Genomic DNA, 19,323 nt, shown 5'->3' with positions numbered 1-19,323 from the left:
TATTCACACAGGCTTCCTCTGTGAAGGAGACTGATAGCTGCTATCCTTTTTGACTGCATGTCTCAGGAGAGCAGAGGAGCAAAATGTTTACAGCTGCACCCAGTGATAGCTTTTTGGAGAGTGGGCAAATGACTGTAGCAGAAGTGAATGGGCTTTGATTGCTCTCCTCTCCTCACCATCTCAGAGGTCACAGCTCAGGAGACTGAAGAGCCATTACAGCAAGATGCCTGCAATAAAGCAGATGGTCAGGCTATGATAACTGTATGCTTAGTGGAGAGTTTCGACCAGTGAGCTCCATCCATATTATTTATTGAATGTCCATACAAGTGTCTGGCATGACAGACACAGAATGTGACACTGCTGGTAATTTCACAAATCATGTCTCAAGCATGAAGCCCATTTACTGCATGTCAGCCAGAATTAACCTGGCTTGGTCCCTCTTCCTTGAGGCATTCCTGGAGTACGGGAGAATGGGCATAGTGTCAATAAACTCGAACTTTTTGATGAGCATCATTGCTCCTAACCCTGTCTCTGAGGAATTGCACAGAAAACCTTCAAGGTAAGCTCATTTCAGCTGAAGAATCCATCAATGTATCATTTCAGTCCATTCCCGAGCTTATGATCACAGCTGGAGGCTGACATATATTGACTTTTAAATTGGCGTCTCAGCCCTGAGGCTTAGATGCTTTTTATTACTACAATAGCCAAGCATCTACTACCTATCTGCAATTTGATGCACCTTTTTACCTGTGCTGTGCTTCATTGTGTCATGTTTTGACGGCTCTGTCAACATTCCCATCATAGGATCTGTATTGTTCCCACATGGGCCTGTTGATATTGGTCCCTTTTGAAAAGAAAGTGAAATACTGGAGACTTCTGTTTAAGACACCATCTTCAACTGTCATACAAACTTCTTGTTCTGCTGACTTCTGATCTTTCCTTACAAATCTGTTCCAGAGTTTGTCAATAAGGTTGGTATTTTTGCACCTAAATAAAATTTAAAGCAAAATTTAGCGGAAAATGTCCCTGTATGTGTTGAAAACTGGGAAATGATCACAGTGTTTCTGATCAGCTAAATCATTTCAAGGGGTTAGATCCCTTCAGCAGTTTCCATTAAAATGTCAAAGTGTTCTTGCTGAGACCAATTTATCCTTACCTATGGCTTCTACTAAGTCTGCACTCAGCTGGAGCCTTATGAACCTTGCCTTTCATAACTCTTACATCCACAACAAAGTGTCCTCCTTTTGTTAATACGGGGCATGGATGTGTAAGGAAAAACAGGTGGGAGAGCCCTTACGAAAGAAAAATATATGTACCAATATATTTTTAAAAATGTTTTGTAATATATTATTGATATATTATGATAAACATGGAATAATATATTGAGGGCATATTATATATTCATGAAATATAGTGCAATTTATTGCAAAATATACAAATGATTGCCGCTTTCCATATAGTGCAATATATTGGAAAATATAAATACTAAATCTCATATATGGGAATATATTACCCAATATATAACATGATATTTTCCAATATGCTGCAATATATTTCTCTTTCGTAAGGGTATGGCTGGGAGAGTTTTCAACATCTGCTGGATTAAAAGAAAAAAAAAAGTTAGTTGCGGATTAAAATGAAACATTTGCTTACCTACAGCACCAGATTTTACTTTCACGTCTACTGAAGTATGGAACTACAACGTATACAATCCCAACCGTTGAAATTGGCATATTCAGGTATTTCTCAAACGACGTCAAATAACTGAAGGATGTTGACCTTTGCTGCTCACTGTAGTTTGCTCGTAGCGTTGCAGGTCTACTTGCGTTGAAAGTTGTTTGGCAAACGTTAGCCAAGCTGTCGCACAACCGGGACATATTTCAAGCTGAGATTTGCATCGGCGAAAAATAAGGAGTCTATTTTTGTTGTGTGTCGCTTTGAAGTAGTCGCCGTGATAAATTACGTTAATAGCGAATTTTGACTGCTAGCTAACAGGAGCAACGTCTGTGCTAATTGCTGGAGAACGGAAGTGATGGAAGAAGTTCTACTGACTTCAAAAAAGAAGATAAAAAAAGATAACAAAGATGAAGCCTCAACAAAACGGCAAGTATTTTTTTCTTATTTCCTTACTTTCTTATTTCCTTCATTTTTCTGTCCTTTACTTTTGGCTGGAAGCACATTTCGGTCAAGGTATGTGCTGGTAAAAGCTGCCAGCTAAGTGATGCATATGCGTTAACACTCACGTTCCCTTGGATTCTATCCAGGATGACTAAGGGTTTGACCTGAAAATTATGGTGAAATGTTGGCTGTGCCTTTTTTTTTTTTAATGCTGAGAGTATACGTTTAAATTCTTCATGATGAATTTGCATCAGATTTGAAGTTGTAAATTAGGCATAAGTTGAAAACGGTTTTACAGAGAGCTCTGGTTTGAAGAGGTGAGAAGTTTGTTTTGAAGCGAACAGTGAGATAAGAAAATGTGTCTGTGAATGTATTTGTCAGAGAGATTAACATTCTTTTCAGAACTCATAGTTTTATGCATCCAGGGAGATGAGTCCATGGCCAGATTTTTAATGTATGGAGAATGTTTTTCTACAGGAAGAAACACCTGGTTTAGGTAGAGTGATACACTTTGAATATCTATTGGCGGTGAAATTACAAGTTTGTCCATGCTTTGCTGATTCATGTGCAGCAGCAAGTGTTGCAGGTTTGGAAGAGGAGGCAGAATGAGAACTTGGAGGATGAATCACTTCACTTATAGTGGGTGTATCAGCTGTGTGTACACACAGTAACTAAGAATCTGAGATGCTGTTGATGTGCAGAGATTGTTGGATGGAAAATGTGACCTAGTTTTGATACCATGATTAATTTACACAAATTGCTGAACCTGTCTTATGTGAGTGAAACTTGCTTGACATTTCTTATCTGAGTTGTTGTGACAGTCCAAAAGAGCATAGTATGTCCTTGCACTTCTTTAAAAATGGTTTTCTTAGCGTCAGAGTTAACTTAAAGGTTGTTTTTCTGCTCTGGCTTTGTCTTTATTTGTTTGCTTTTTTTCTTTTTTCTTTTTTGTTTTGTTTTGTTTAGTTCTTGTAGCTGCCCATCTGAGGACTCGAGATCTACCGATAGGTTTTTTTTTTCTGGGCTGATACTAATACAGGTCATTGGTAGTCAAGAAGGCAGACAACCAATATTTGGAGCCGATATTCATTTACTGTAAAAGTGAAAATAGTTGCGCCTAATTTTGAACACACTGAACTTCATCGTCCTCAAGTGGACACTTGAATAGCAGCAGGTTGTAGCACTTCCATATTGTCTCATATTCTTAAACTGGAGGTTGATGCTTGACACACACACAAACACACACACACACACACACACACACACACACACACACACACACACACACACACACACACACACACACACACACACACACATACTTCAACTGTTATGGAGTATTTCCATATCCATATTATCAGCAACCTTGTGTCAAGTGATGAACAGACACGTCTGGAGGGACTGCCAGCAGGCAGAGCTGCTGCATGTGTTTCTGTAATGTTATTGGACTCAGGGTAACGTTACTAGTCGTCGTGGGGTTTGGAGGACTGGGATGTTTATTGCAATTTCAGGATGGTCTGCTACCTTAACTTATCTTAGCGAGAAGTCTCCCCTAAGCAAAACCTTTACTCTCTACTGAGGACATCACTGAAATGCATGACCCACTGTTTGAGGTCAGCGAAGAGCACCTCACCCAGAACACATTGCTTTCAACTATGGCCTTTGAGATAAAAAAAAAAGGTTGTGGCAAAGTTTAAGCTACATGAACTAGAAGAGAACTGGTAGGAGATCTAAACTCCTAAAAATGCCCTGAAATACCCAGTGGATGCAGGAAGGGATTTACTCGAAAACTCAAAGCAGCTGAGAGCCCAGTGCTGCACAATGAAGTAGCTTCGTACTCCTTTTTTGTTGCCAGCATGTTCTTTTCCTCGCCTTCACTGATACTGTTAACATTTACTTGGGCCGTGAAGTAAGGGCATAAAAGCTGTCAGACTCTGCTTTTTCGTCTTGTAAAGTCACTGCTGTGCCTGTTGCAGCTTCTGTGTTTACCTCTTAAGTAAGATTGGAAATCATTTCAGTTTGATCAATCTCAGTCTTAATTCCATTTCTGGGTATTACCAAAAAACAACCCTTCCTTTATGAACTAGACTCTCACAAAGTGTAAAAGATTTTTAGACATGATTCACTTACCTCAATATAGATGTACACATAAGCTCAGCTGTGCTTGTTACCTGAGTGTAATGAGACAGAACTACAGCTTAGGCGAAGGTGTTTTTTTTAATTGCTGTGCTTCAAGATGCATTCTTTCAAATTTATACTGTGTTGAAGTAAACGCTTTGTCATCACCATCATTTCAATGAAGCTTAGCCAAACTTAACATTTTGTCAGGGCCAGCATAATCCGTTTTTCACCCCTATGTTTAGGTTCCTTGTAACATGTAACATACTGTTACACCAACATAGCTGGTCCTGGTAGATAGATCTCACATATTTTTAATCCTGAAATTATTTTGTTGTTGTTGGCCACCAAAATCCTCAAAGCCACAAACCTCATAAATTTATTACTAGTTCACCTTCCAGCATAAACATTTGCTGAGCACAGCTGTTGCTGCTGTTGTTGGGTTTGTTGTTATTTAGAAATCTATAGCTTCCTTGCACGTTGTATGACCTCAACTTGCCTGAGCATCCTGTCTTTCTGTATTTGTCATTGTGGGAGCAAAGACAAATTTTGTTATCCCGTCAATCCTGTAAAGCCTGGCCCATCAAAAAATAGCCAAAAAATTCAAATTTTTAGGAACTAAAATCTTAAATAACCTTTTGACAAAATCCACAAAAAATATTGCATTATCATTTGTTTATGATAAATTTTGTGTATCACACTTGATAAATTGGGTGGTATTGGCAACTTTTTTTTGGTGAAGTTTTTAGTAAATATGAATTCTGTCAGTGCAGAAAATACTTCTATAAAAAAAAGAGAGAAATAGTCAAACTGTTATTCTTGCTGCCAATTCTTGAAAATTAGCACTGACATTCCTGAACAAAAGTTTGTAGATAAACATTTGAGAGCAGCCGTTTCGAAAATGACCAAAATACAACTTAAAGTGATACTCTGGGATGGAACAAGTTGGGTCCTATCACAAGGTTTAGGGCAGAAATTACCCCTACAACAGTGTTTTTGTGCAGCAGAAGCCCAGAGCGCTTGCACCAACACCCCCTCCCTGCTCGTCAGCTAGTTTCCTCTGCACTCAGATGGGGCCATATTTTACTTGACCAAAAACACAAATAAACAGACTCCCACCAAAAAAATCTGATATTGGTCTGCATTCACGCTTTATTTAGAGAATTTTCAGCGCGTTACTTTCACACAAAAACACCACTAAATAAGGCTCTAGTTCTCATCGTGTCTCTTTGTCCTGGCAGACTACCTGCGTTTGTTTATATCTGGCACGCCGCACGCGCGAACTGATACACTAAGCGGCGAGCGCCTCTTTGCCAGCTGTGGCTCTGCAGCTGAGGTAGTGCTGTTTTACGACAAGATGAGAACTTGATCCTTATTTAGCGGTGTTTTTGTGTGAAAGTAATTAGGGATGTCCCAATTGTACATTTTTACTTCCGATATGATACCAATACTGCAGCATGGAGTATTGGCCGATACCGATATTAATTCGATACGATATCAGCATTAAACATGCATACTTTTATTACTTATTTTGTAGTATGTCTATCATGTTAGAAAAGGCTTGATTAAGTGATATTATTCAAACAAAGAACAGTAATCAGCAACAGTATGAGGAAAAACTGACCCATTTATCATTAACCAATGGGTAACAGAAATTTTAACATTAAACATCAGAATGTACTAGTAATTGAATAAAATAAAGAATAAATTAGAAGACCCAGAAATAGCCTAAATAAATCAAATTAAAAACAGCAGGAGCAGAGTCTGGAATGGACTGCTTATATTGGAGATTTTAGATGCATTACAATCCGATACCGATACTTGTTTTTTACTACTAATATCCTATATCAATATCGGACTGGGACACCTCTAAAAGTAATGTGCTGAAAATTCTCTAACTAAAGCGTGAATGCAGACCAATATCAGATTTTTTCGGTGGGAGTCCGTTTATTTGTGTTTTTGGTCAAGTAAAATATGGCCCTGTCTGAATGCAGAGGAAACCGGCAGAGAAGCAGGGAGGGGGTGTTTGGTGCGAGCGCTCTGGGCTTCTGCTGCACAAAAACACTGCTTTGGGGTAATTTCTGCCCTAAACCTTGTGATAGGACCCAACTTGTTCCATCCCGGAGTATCACTTTAAGCTGCCTGTAGTGGTATGATACTCCTAAAGGGGGGTGGAATACTTTTTTTTCAACTGTTTTTTAAGTAAATTATAGATAATGTTGATGCGATAGAAGTCTTTGAAACTCATTTAACAAATATGATACTGTTGGCGTTGTAGGATTCAAGTATCTTGTACGTTGGCTGTAAAGAGTGTCAGGAATAACACACATGCCATCCAGGAAGAAAAGTTGGTCCTCTTTAGTAGTTTTTGTACATAGACTGCTGACTTCACAGAACTATTTACTTGGACTGCTCAATAAAGAGCCAGCCAGTGCTCTTTTTCTAATGATTCAACCGTGATGAGTTTCTGGTTCACCCAGGCCAAACTTTGCCCTTGCAGAAAATGAATTGTACTTAAACTCCAGTGGCATTGAACACTCTATGGTAACTTCTCCCACTTTGCTTTTCCATTTTGGCTGGAGAACACTTGGAGGAAAATGGACTCCTTTAGATGTAAAAGTCGATTTTAGCTTTTGTGAACACAAACTCAGACTCAAGCTGTCTGTCTTTGCAAGTGAGCTCTGTTGTAGGATTCCTATTCATATTCTTAGCATGTGGAGAGAAGAGCAACAGTATAATCACCAGACAGTATAGTCATCATCACTGCAAGGGGAGCTGGAGGGCTGCAATCTTCTCTCCGCCGTCTCGCCTCTCACCCACAGTGGTTGACACTCCGTCAGTGTCAGATAAAACAATTGCAGTGACACATATGGGCACAGCTGCACATGGTGGAGCACAATCACACAAATACTAAATGCACACATTGCTTGACAGTTACGTGCACAAACTGGCAGGTGCACCCACGCGCACACAGCCATGTAGACACAAAACTTTGGACTCCTTTTTGTCCTTCACGTACTTGGATGAGTGTGATAAGAATGTGCTTGTCTGTCCTTCTGACTGAGCTACTTCTCCCTTAGGATGATGGAGATGTTGCAGTGTAATGGCGCATTAAAGCAAATGAGAAGCTCTTACACAATTCACAGCTGAATGTTTTTTTATGGCCAATTTGTCTCCATTAGGAAAAACTTGATTATATTGTTTTACAAAGTTAAAACTCTATATTGCTCCTTATTGTCTGCTTCTGCGTTCATTTGGAATTATTTTCTCTGTTTACCCCCCAGGATTCATTTGTTCTCTGATATAGAGTGGATAATTAAGGGGACATCTTGTTGTGTCATTAAATGTCTGCTTTGCACTGAAAGTGACGGAGAGCAGCAATCTACACAGCACTGATTTAAAGCAGTGGTGCCATTAAGGTCATTGTGAGTAGCGGTCATACCCTATTGTATCCGTCTTATGTGATTCCCACTTTCTATCTGAGTCATAGATTTTCTTGTACACAGATTATAGGTTGTATATCACAGTCATTTATCTTCCAACTCCATGAAGTGTCCTACTGTCTCCCTAAATGTGGCTCAGTGAGAATAACATTTGGAAAATGACCACAAGCCACAATTTGTCAAACTGTGCTGACTGGTGTGCTCAATTCACTTTCTTCTTCTCTCTGATAGCAGAATTACAGTTGAGTGTTCGCTGACCTAATCCAATAGAGGCTCCATACGGACAAAGTAATGTGATTTCCCAGGCTTTTATTCTGTGTCTGTGGCTGGATAGAGAGAGGAGCCCAGAAGAGATGGCATCTGAATTGGGGACGGCTGTCTTAGAGAGGCAACCATCGAGCGAGAGACAGGGGGAGAGGGGGATATAATGCATGAGATATGGACAGCAGTGAGTACAGCCTTGATATGGATTATATGAGAGAGGGAGAAGGACACACCAGGGTCAAGTGATTGCAACAAGGCTTAGAGTGAAGCATTATTACACCTATGTTATTGACCATGGGAGTGTATTGACTGTTTTTCTATCTGCAGGTCAGCTCAGGTTAGAGGTGTATTGTACTGACCTGTGAACCCAAACAATATGTTAACTAGCAACCTCGAGATTTGACCTTTGAGTGATTTGCAGAAAGGGTCTGTTGCTCCAAGCTTATGTTGGATATACTAGAGGACACTGTGCTGCTGTTACACATACTTAATATAAGGGATAAGTCAAATAAATGTTTCATAATAAAGAATTGAACAGTTCATGCAAGTATTAACTCATACTAAAAATGTATTTTTTTCCATGTTTTTTTTTTGCCCCAGTATGTGACGTGTAGGGTGCAGAGAAATAGAAAATTTCCAATAAATTTCTGGAAAGTTGTCGGAAATTATCCATGGGAGTTTTAGTTTAGGAATATTTAGAAATTTTCAGTATTTGTTGTCATCAAATTAAATAATTTTTGACATGGGTAATAACATGATCAAATGCAAATTTGACTGTTTACCATGACTCATGTGAAAACGATTCCAAGCACATTTGATCATTAGCAGTCACTACTTCACTAGCCAACAGCATTTCCACTGAGACCACATTTCTTGATTTGGAGTCCTGTCAGGGTAAGTTTTGATGAAAGTCCTTAGTTTGAATTTGAATTTATTTATTTGATAGGGACGATGCAGTTTAACAGAGTTCACAACAAAGCATGAATCTGATGTGCTGCACAGAGAGTTTATAGGGAGTGCTAATTCTCAACTTTTGTCCCTAGTTGGGCCTTTAAAGAACTAGATCATAAAATGTGCATTTACCAGCAATGAAATGGAAAGAAAAAATAACAGGACAACAGTAAAATTACAAAGATAACATCAACCTAAAATACAACAAATTTACAGTTCAAAACAGGAAATTCAAACATGGCAGACTAAAAACAGCTGAATGTCCAAATGTTGATCTGCGTTTTTGAATGATGCAGTTTCCATTCACTGTGCTTCTTGTTACTCTGCTGTTGCTGCTGCTCCCCTTCCTTTGAACAAATTTGGAAAGTGGTTCAGGGGGCATATTATTGACACATTTAAAAACTAATTTGAGAAAAGAGAGGTGCATGAAGCTCTCAAAGCTCAGTAGATTATATTTTTTCAGAATGTGGCAGTGATGCCAACGGATGGGTTGGCATCACTGCCATAGTGGTAAATATACTTAATTGTGTGATTTAACTCAAAGTAATAGATACATTCAGGTTGAATTAACAAACGCTCATCAAAATGTGGAACATTTTTTAGGGGCTAGCTGTGACAGTTTGACTCAGTTTGGAAAAACTCCCCAAAATCCTGAAAATTCACTTATGTTGTTATTTAGAAATATTGCATTGGATGTGTCTATGTGCATGTCTGATTTCAACAAACCAAAATATCTGATATTTTTACATGTTTATAACTTTGGTTAAAGCTATATAAATTGCTACATATTTACCTCAAAATTTCTGTTTAATGTTGTTGATTATACGAAAGTTGGAAAGTTTCCAACTTTGAAAATTCCTGGACTTTTGAAACCCTAGTCCTATGATGCAGCACTGTGAGATTCAGAACTGGGGAAAAGGACACAGCCCCCTGCAGCGTTATAAAGTTCTAGGAAGAACTTCAACAAAAGTAAAACTATACGGAAATCATAATACTAACTTGAGTGGAAGTTTGTTTTTTCTGATATCCAGTCAGCGAGGGCTGTGGCCTTCCTTCAGGCTTCCAATAACTTTGTCTAAAGTTGTTTTTTGAAAGTCTTTTTCTTACATGAGTGTCCTTCCTGTCAGTTGGAGCAGCTACTGAGCCAGTCAGTGTCTTTATACATGGGACCAAGGTTAAGAGTGTTGCTGCACTGAGCCAAAGCCAGAATCTAAACAAAAATAGCAACAATAATAAAACAGGTGCAGCAATTGAGCCTGTGAATAAAAAATAACCAGAAACACCTTTGAGGTGAGAGCCCCACTTTGCATTTAAGACATTTATTTTCAAAATAGTCCGCTCTTTCTTTTCAGAATAGTTTACCAGGAGTTTGGTTTTTAAATTAGGGGGCTCTGGATCATGATAGAATCCAAGGCTTACCTGCAACTTTTATCTTCCTAAATGTGGAGACAAAGAAGGAAGCTGAGGGGCTAATCCACGTGTGAACAGTGACAACAGAATAGTAAACAGTTTAATTAACCACCTTCCATGAAGACATCAGTGACCATGATACATTTGAAACTCCTTTCTGATGCACACACAGCTTCAGTGTCTGATGAAAATGATCAAGAGAAAAGATACATCAGTGATCAGAGATTAGTGAGAGCCAGATAGCCCCCCTCCCCAACAGAAAGTGACTAACAAGAAGTGAATGTCAGACTGAATAATGGAGTGTTAACTGAATGGGGATTAAGCCAGAACATCACGCAGTGTTAAATGTGCTTCAGAAGCTTTTTTGGCTGAGCCTGTGTGCCTGCATCAGTGACCAGTGGGTGTAAATAGTATTGGTCTTTAAAAGGTAATTTTAGAAGTTAATCAACTGGAGTGATTTATTTTAGGCAGTGATGAAGTTTGAAGTCAAATCTGACATTTCAGCAGAGGTCTGAATTATGTATTCATTTGGAAAGTGACTGTCAGTTATGCACCATTGCTACAGTGGAAACAGAAACAAGCTAAGGCATATTTGAAACCCCATCTATGAAGTCTTCCTCTGAAATTTGGACTCATTTACATTTGTGTGTTAAATCCCACCTCTGGCGCTGTGTTTTATCTCACAGGTTATTTTTCCCTCCCCTGTCGGCTAATCTGTCGCTGGCTGTGATCCCATCTCCTCGCTCAATCACAGACATGCCCTCAAGGCTCTGTGATATCCACACTGCCTGTTTACAGCGGGGTCATAAAGAACCTCATCTGCATCAATATTCCCATATCAGCCCCTCTCTCTTGTGCTACACGCCACACATTGGCAGCCAGGGAAGCATCTGATCAAGGTTGTGTAATCGTTCTGGTCGCCAACAGCCCTGTGCTCTCAGGATCTAAAGGGCTCTTCAATTCTCTGCAGTACCTGAGACAGCAAAGGCATAATAAGCTTATTATTGAGATGTACTGTTGAGTGCAGTGTGTGTACCTATCTTCATGTGTGCATATGAATGTTCTGTATATATCCTAATCTTAGACAAAATGTAATCCTTGACCTAGAGATTGTAATGAAGCGAGCCGCCAGGCTAGCAGAGAATGGTTTTATATGCTAATGGATGCTGTGCCTCTGATTTGGCATTAGAGTGCCGGGTGAATGTAATAAGCTGACAGTTCTTTTTTACCCCCTTTTCCTTTTTTTTCTATCATAGATGCACACTACAGCAACATCCTCTTTATTTAGGACAAGCTTCTTTTATCAAAAAGTGAAACCAAAAATATGAGGCTGGCTTCATGATAGCAGTATAAGAAAATTTCTGTGTCGCAAAAAAAAGAGCTTGCACTATTGCTATGTAAACATGTTCCAGGAAGAAGAACTTCATTATCTGTTGTTGTGTTTGAACAGAATTCTTTATTTAATCTCAAGATTTTTTGCAGTACTTCTTTATTACATCAAAGGATTTGCTTATTTGGAGAGCCGGCTGTGAAATTATTGTTTGTTGATATAATAATTTCCACAGTTTCTTTTTGTTCCACTCAAATACTTCTACATAAAAAGCTTCAAATTTCAGGATCTGACTGGGAATAAAATCAATACTCCCCCTGCTACCTGCCCCCTTTTCTATCATGTACTCCTGTCACACTATGAAGCCATCCTCTGTTCATCAAACCAAAATAAGGCAACTGTAGATTTTCCATTTGGCTGAAATAGGTGACTGGTGGAGTGAAACAGACTACACTTTGATTTCATCTGCTTTTTGTCAAACAAGTTCTGCTTGGGTTTTTTTCTTATAGCAGTGATTATGAGCAGACACAGCTTCTCAGCTATATCCTCATAACACACTGCTACAGGCTACCTTACCACTTCCATTCCCTCCTCTTCTGCCTCTCTGTCTGTATTGCATCTTCATACTCACGGTTTTATTTGAGTCTAGGGTCCCTCCCACAAAGGATTTCGAGGTAATAAGGTCAGTGGTCACTAGGGAGTGCAGGGTCTAGTGCCAAAGCAAATGGCACCATGATGAATGGGAGTAATCTCATAGCTGTTACAGAATAACAAATACTTCACCTGGGGGAGGGGAGAATAGGAAACACTGCTGTGTTAGGTCAGTGAACACAAGATTTATTATAAATATACATATACAATACAACTTCTACTTCTCTGTCTCTATTTAAATACCTTGTTACCCTATGTTTTATATGTTTTTAAGTATGTACACAATTTCATGTAGGCTGTGCTGCTACTGCTACAAAAGCCATGCAATATCTACAGTACAATATATGTTGTTTCTATGAAATCTACTTTTGTTCTCAATAAATAGTAATAAATTATCCACTTCTTGTTTTGTACATTCTATTGCACATATTATTTACATTTCTGCTTTGGATAAACATATTCCCTTTTTCATCCTGACCTGATGTCAGTTTTTATAGACTGTATAACCTAAAGACAAAAGTTCCTTCACTCCACATCCTCAGAGGACAGACATTTCTGTTGCGCCTCTTTGTCCTCAAATGTCACCTTTTTGTTCCTCTTTGGGTCAATCCATGAGTTGTGGATGATGGCATTATTAGGAGTAGGATCTGCCTCGATGATTGACACTACTCGCTTCTTCATTTTGCTTTTCAAGACCTTCTGGAACTTCTGCCTCGTGAAGGCATAGAGAAGTGGGTGAAAGATAGTAGTCCCATATGCCATGACCAGGAAGCCCAGTCTCAACTTGACCATTAGGTCACTGGGGCCCACACTCAGGATGACTGTGTTGAGCACTGTGATGGGTGTCCAGCACAGCAGGAAGGTGGACACAATCAGGAGGGACATCCTGAAGACCCTCTTTTGGCGCTCTCGCCTCTCTCTGTGGCGCTTCACAGCCCTGCGCAATGCAATGATGACAGAGACTGATGTACGCATTCCCAACGTGGGGTTACGGCTGCCACTGCTTTGGGATCCATCTGTTGCCTCTTGCTGGGGTGTCATGGCCGTCATGGATGGACGCTTTTTTCTGCGAGCCTTCTTTTTCTGTGAGTTGTGGAAGCGTGTGCCGATGCGAATATTTAACGCTTGCAGGATCTTTGAGTAGGTGATCAGCATAACAATGGCAGTAAAGAAGAAAATTGGAATCTGAGCCAGCAAGTGGTAGTAGAGGCCAAGTTCTGTGTAGTACTGGTTAGTGTGGACCACATTCTCTACCATTGTCTGGTTCAGCTCGGTGTGGCCCTGTGCAAAGAAGCCCACTTCAATAAAAGGTACAAGGAAACTAACGAAGGATAGCACCCAAATGGCAGACAGCAGGGCCAGGGCACGGCCCATGGTCAGCACTCTGTTAGCAGGTTTGACCGAGATATCATAGCGATCAAGGGTGATGGCAAGCACATTAGCAGCAGTAGCAACGCTAGCAAAGGAGACACAGGCTTCATGAAAGCAGCAAACGAGAGCAGTGTCTCCCTCCAGGGAGAGCAGCACCACCACAATTGTGAGAGGGATGCAGCAAACACAGACCAGCACATCCAACACATGGAGGTTCATAGTGACAATGTTACTGACAGAACTAATGAGGTTGGACTTCATACAGTAGAGGGCAAGCACAGTGAGGTTTGAGCTCAGGCCCAGGAGGATTTCCAGCATTAGGAAGCCAGTCAGTGAGACTTGGAAACTGACAGGATAGGTGTACGGGCTGGGGGTCGCCGGACTCATGGTGCGGCTGATGGGTTCAGTGTTGTCGGTGACTGTGACGTTGCTCATGGTGGCTTCTTGTTCCAGGTAGGGAAGGATATGCATTATCCTGGAAGAAAGGAGGGAAGAGAGAGAAACAAAATTATGAAGAAGTCCTTTTCTGTTCACCTATTGAAAGTTGGATTAAAAACATATCTGGGATCAAAAGTTTAAGTGGCAGTAATCAGATAAAAGGGAAGCTTTCTGTCTGGCCCTGCATGGATCCTTTATTAGACAGTTACATCCGCCACGGAGGCACACTATGGCACCACTTTGGGACCAATTAAATTCTTATAACCTCATGGATTGATGTATTGTGGTTATTGTCAAGACTTAGCTCTTAAGCCTGGAAGCACTTTCACACTAATGAAGCTCTAGCGCATTAGCATTTGGACTGTATGATATTCCAGTATCAATGATTGCTGTCTTAAAAAAATACAATAGATATTGATATTATGCTATGAATAATAATACTGTCTATATCAGTGTTTCCCCTAAGTTAACTGCCTTTGGGGCGGTGATGTTGTTGGCACGTGCTTGTCTGTGTTTGTGTGTAAATGCGCGGACCTGTTTGTGTGTCTGTGATTGCGTTAAAGCGGAACTTCACCGTGCACTAAAGTTCCGCAAGGAATGCAAACCCAACGATGTACAAATAATATTCCATCGTGAAAATAAGATAAAAAACTTAAAGCTATTTGGTCTGTTGGGTTAAAAAACAAGGTACAGACCTGATTTATGAGAGAGGTAAATGAACTCGACTTCCAGGAGGGGCGGGTGCCCCCCCATATAATGGTAGAGGAAACACTATATATTGGTGTACAGTGGTAGTCAGTCGTGTTTTTTTATACACTGGTTTTCAACATCCATAGAAAAATAAGACACAATTAGCTAGCTGGGGTAGCCTTTAGCCTAGTGTGTGGTATGACCCTTACCTAAAAATGGTTTCCTCTCAATCTTTTGGAGGTGTTTTTTTAATTATTATTCATAAAAAGACAGTGTATTTATAGACAGTTAACTTTTCAGTGTCATCAGATTTTGCAGTCATGGGGCTACAGTGACAGAGAAAAAACATGATGACAAGGGATGAAGTCACTGCATTTGTTAGTATTAGTGAATTTTATGAAATTTCATATCTCACCACTCTTGCCTTTCCTTAATTTGACTTATTGTGTTGTTTTTCTAAACAATGCAATAATTTTGTCGCCTGACTTCTTTCTGTCTTGGCCTCTACAGTTGTAAGGTAGAAATCTGATGTTGTGATAGCCCTAAATTACAAATAACATTAACATACTGAATAAGGGCCAGAGGGCTTAAAGCAAAGAGAAAGTGAAAGATGAGATCAATTTGGAGACCACTTTTACAGGTTTGATATTTAAGAGGATATGAAGAGTAATTCAAAACTTGTGATAATCCTGAGTACCCAAACGGGAATTTCTGGCAATAGATTATGTTTACCTCATTACCTAGAGGCATCCAGCTCTCAAATATACACTTTATGAAACAGGATGCTTGTTTGGACAAGGCTTTAATAATTAAAGGACTAGCAAGTGCACCAGAAAATGTTTGGAACGTAGGACGGACTGTTGTTGCTGAGACACATTCACCAAAGAATGAGCTAAAGTGACTGATCAGCACATGAAATATTAAAGGAATCCAACCTCCCAAGGAGACACAAATCCAACCTTAATGGACTTCAAGACTGCATTGGGAAAAATAAATGGTATTTTGTGCTATTTACCTTTCCCTCCAACACTATCTGAATACCAGGGCTGTATAATCAGGCCATAGAGTCCATGTTACATCCACAGAGAGAAGCATCACATCCAAACATAGCCCGTTGAAAAGTGTTTCCGCTCCAGCAGAGCCCCCCAGCGAGACTTTTACTTTCACTTCTTGTCCCTCCAGGAGAAGCTGACAGCCAGAAAAGCGCCTGTCCACCTCCCCAAAGAATGTCAGAGGGCCTTTGAGCAACCCAAATGACAAGGGAGCTTGAAAATCCGCTACCTGTAGGAAGTGTGTTCAGGGTGTAAAGGCCATTACAGTCCACCAATTTTTTTCCCAGATCTCTTGGCAGTTTGCTTCGGTAACAGTGGGAGCACTGATGTATGAGAGGAAAAGGGATAAGATGTCAGAGCAACCTCCTGTTTATTATCTCATGATATTCCCCGGCAGGAAAAGACAAAGCCAGCGAAGAAAACAAAGAAACACAGACTCCTTCCCCTGTGAAGGACAGGAATGTACCGCTCAAAGAAGGATCCAATTTTTGCTTCTTATTTTGTGTCCTCACTTAAAAGATAGCAGTCAGAGCTGTGAATTCATGGAGCAAAATCCCTCAGTTTGTACTCCAGAAGCAGCTAGTCATTTAGATTCCCCAGTTTCCGCCATAGTAATTTCTAGACTCTGTCCAGGAGAGGTCAGCGCGTCCAAACAGCGTCCAGGCCCATGTCGCTCCCCTGGGAGCACTAATGGAACAGACCTTCACTCTCCACCTTTCTCATCACCCTCTGTACGCCTGGCTCCAGCCACCATTGACTTGTAAATTGAGCACAGGTCTCAGGTTTGCTCCTTGGCATGCCGACCTCTCAATCACTGAATACGACTCGAGCGAGAGCAGATTACTAGACTGCATGTGTGTCCAATCACCGTGACATGTGGGATCACTGTGACATTTGTGATCACCAGTTTTTATACGTGTGCAGGAGGGGGGTTGATTAAACAATTCAGGAGAAGGTCATCCACATGAGGTAGTGGAAGTGAGTTGATAGTGCAGCAGAGACCCAGGCAGCGATCCGACTTTATGAAGGAAGAGCTGCATCTATCGTCCCTCAGTCCTCCATCTCTTTCACACCAACCTGAAGTGGGAGAAAGGACAAAATAATGGATGTTAGAAAAGGATAGAGGGAGGGGGAGTGGGAGGAGTAGGAGAGAAGTGTGGGGGATGCGTTAGTGAAAATAAACATATCCTCAGTTGAGAGTTGACAAGGAAACTCTTATTAGCATAGCAACAAGCCTCTGATGTCCTATCATGTTCCCGTTCACCGCCTCATGCACTTTACATCTTTGCTATTGCATTAATTAACATAACATGAACACTAATAAAGTGCTCACACAACAGAAGTACTACTTTACGTCTCAGCATACAGCTTCAGATCAAAGATTAACGGTGGAAACAGTTTTTTTCCTCTTTCATGTAAATCATTTCATGAAAATAAATCTGACTCCAGCAGGCAGAGTGGTGATGAAATGGTCATACATTTTTCATGGTGGGACACGCCGACTCAGAGCTTTAGCGCTGTGTGATGGGTAACTTGTCATAAAGACATGGATGCCCCCTTGCGTGTCACTATATGTGATCCATGTAATCCCTTCAGGGGAACATGTCGGTCACCCTTCAAGGTTGTTTTAGTTAGGAATCCCATTTTTCACTATGCCACATTGTCAGAAATGAGCAATGAGTGTAATGCCTCTGCACTGGGCAGGAGAGAGGATTAGAAAGCATGTTGTAGAGGTGCATAGTTTAGAAGCGCGCTTCTGCATATCGAGCCTCTCAGATCATTGAGTGTGACAGCTGAGAGTATGATGTGCGTATCATGTATGTGGATATACAGATATGTTGATGCATAAATACAGTATCAGAACACATTTAGAGTGTTGTGTCTACAGCAGCAGCTACTTTTACGTATTTAGAAATCCTCAATAGGTGTCTTTTTAAGACAGTTTGTTTTTAAATATAAGACTCCCAGCTGTACATTGTAGCTGAAGTCATTCAGAAATTGTCGATGGTTTCCCATCAGGTGTGTAAAATCTTCTGACAGAGATGTTTGGCATTGAGTTTTATTGGCTGTCACCAACACTATACTTGACTAAGTGCTGTAAATCAGACCCGTAAGTAGAGTGCCCCATCACAACACAGCTAAGCTCACCATGCACAGATGCTCTGAAGCTGCTCCACTCACAATCCTGTCTCCTCTCCTTTCCTCTTCTCACAGCTCTGCAACAATCCGGGTCAGCAGATAAAACCTGCTGCTTGATCTTCTGCTCCTTCCTGCAGTAATCCAAGAAGTTGGATTGAATATTGATGAACACACAAGGGTCATACAACTGACAGATGTTCTTTCCTTCCTGAGTCCCAGACAGAGAAAAACAAGTCCACAGAGATTATTCCTGTCAGGGAAGCTGGTGGGATTCTTCTTTCCCTCCCTTCTCTTCCCCTCGTTTTCTCCTATCCAGTCACATGAACAGGTTTGTCATGCTCCTCATCTCAACAACTCTCTGTTGCTCTCCCTCCCTGCCTAACTGTGTGGATTGTGAGCGCACACCATCACACTCCTTGTATCTCTCTATCTCCCGCTCCACTCTGCCCTCCCTCTCTCCTCACTCCCTCGTTCCCTGTCTCTCTCTCTTACTGCGGAGGTTTGCAGTGCTCCCCCAGTCCTGATTGGTCTCCTGTAATAGGCTTAACCCTTTCCTCTCCAGCAAAGGGAGGTATTTCCTTTTGTTCTTACTCTATCCTCTCTTCCCAGACAGTGACTGTGACGTCCCATGAGGGGCTGTGGTAATTTGAGTAGAGAGAAAGCCTCCACTATGCTTATGCACACAGACTTTGGATGGCACTGCGCTCAACAGCTTAACACCCAACGTGCTGCAGAGTCGGGGATACGGACTGTTGGGGAAAACTGCAGAAAACGCTGTAATGATGTATTAATTAGCTCTGTCACAATGTAATGAACAAGTAATGTGTTTGTGCACCGTAGGGGGGACCAATGAGGATGGAGAGCTGGAGGAGAGAAGCAATATTTTCATATTGATTTTGTGAACAAACATAGATCTTACTATGTGTGTGCAAGTGAGCATGAGAGGCAGTGAGAGTGACAGAGAGGAGATAAATTCATGCAGCTGTGAGTGGGAGAAATGGATTATGCAGGAATAGAAGGAAAGTTAGAAAAGAGGGACAGCAGACGGTGGTTCTGGTGATAATTCCAATTAGGATGATCAGCACGAGGTTGACCACCCCCCGTTCTTTTTATCAAGGCTCATTTGTCAGGAAGATTCGTTGACATAAGGCATTCTTGTACCTAACATCCTCTAGTGAAGAGGAAGGGGGGCTCCATTACTCACCTGATTAAACTGTTTTTTTTTTTTTTTGACACATCAGATTTTACATATTGGTTGACTGCTCAGTTACTTTTCATAGCCTTCACAATAAATAGGATACAGTTTTTAATTTGTCTATTCTGAGAAAGTTAGCTTAAAGAAACATTA

At 40.7% G+C, this 19,323-nt stretch overlaps 1 protein-coding gene across 2 annotated transcripts; it reads right to left on the bottom strand.

The window, feature by feature from the left end:
• Positions 1 to 10,219: 10,219 nt before the first annotated feature.
• Positions 10,220 to 18,431, bottom strand: LOC141795912 (G-protein coupled receptor 22-like). 2 transcript variants are annotated; one of them, XM_074676683.1, is made up of 3 exons: positions 17,985 to 18,431; positions 15,800 to 16,913; positions 10,220 to 14,131 (listed from the first exon to the last, which is right to left on the bottom strand). In XM_074676683.1, the coding sequence occupies exon 3, from the start codon at positions 14,125 to 14,127 to the stop codon at positions 12,811 to 12,813; it is 1,317 nt and encodes a 438-aa protein (XP_074532784.1). In that variant the 5' UTR covers positions 14,128 to 14,131; positions 15,800 to 16,913; positions 17,985 to 18,431; the 3' UTR covers positions 10,220 to 12,810. The 2 variants fall into 2 exon arrangements, with proteins under 2 accessions (XP_074532784.1, XP_074532785.1); XM_074676684.1 differs by having other exon boundaries at positions 18,018 to 18,431.
• Between the last annotated feature and the right edge of the window lie 892 nt (positions 18,432 to 19,323).

Source organism: Halichoeres trimaculatus, unplaced genomic scaffold (genome assembly GCF_033239565.1).
Source record: "Halichoeres trimaculatus isolate MK-OKI-2021-1 unplaced genomic scaffold, fHalTri1.1 fHalTri1_scaffold_10, whole genome shotgun sequence".
Lineage (NCBI taxonomy): Eukaryota > Metazoa > Chordata > Actinopteri > Labriformes > Labridae > Halichoeres > Halichoeres trimaculatus.
This window is presented reverse-complemented; position numbering and strand designations above follow the sequence as displayed.

What these genes read in the sequence shown, in the direction of transcription:
- LOC141795912 (XM_074676683.1), bottom strand. Translation starts at nt 14,127, where the DNA reads ATGCATATCCTTCCCTACCTGGAACAAGAAGCCACCATGAGCAACGTC.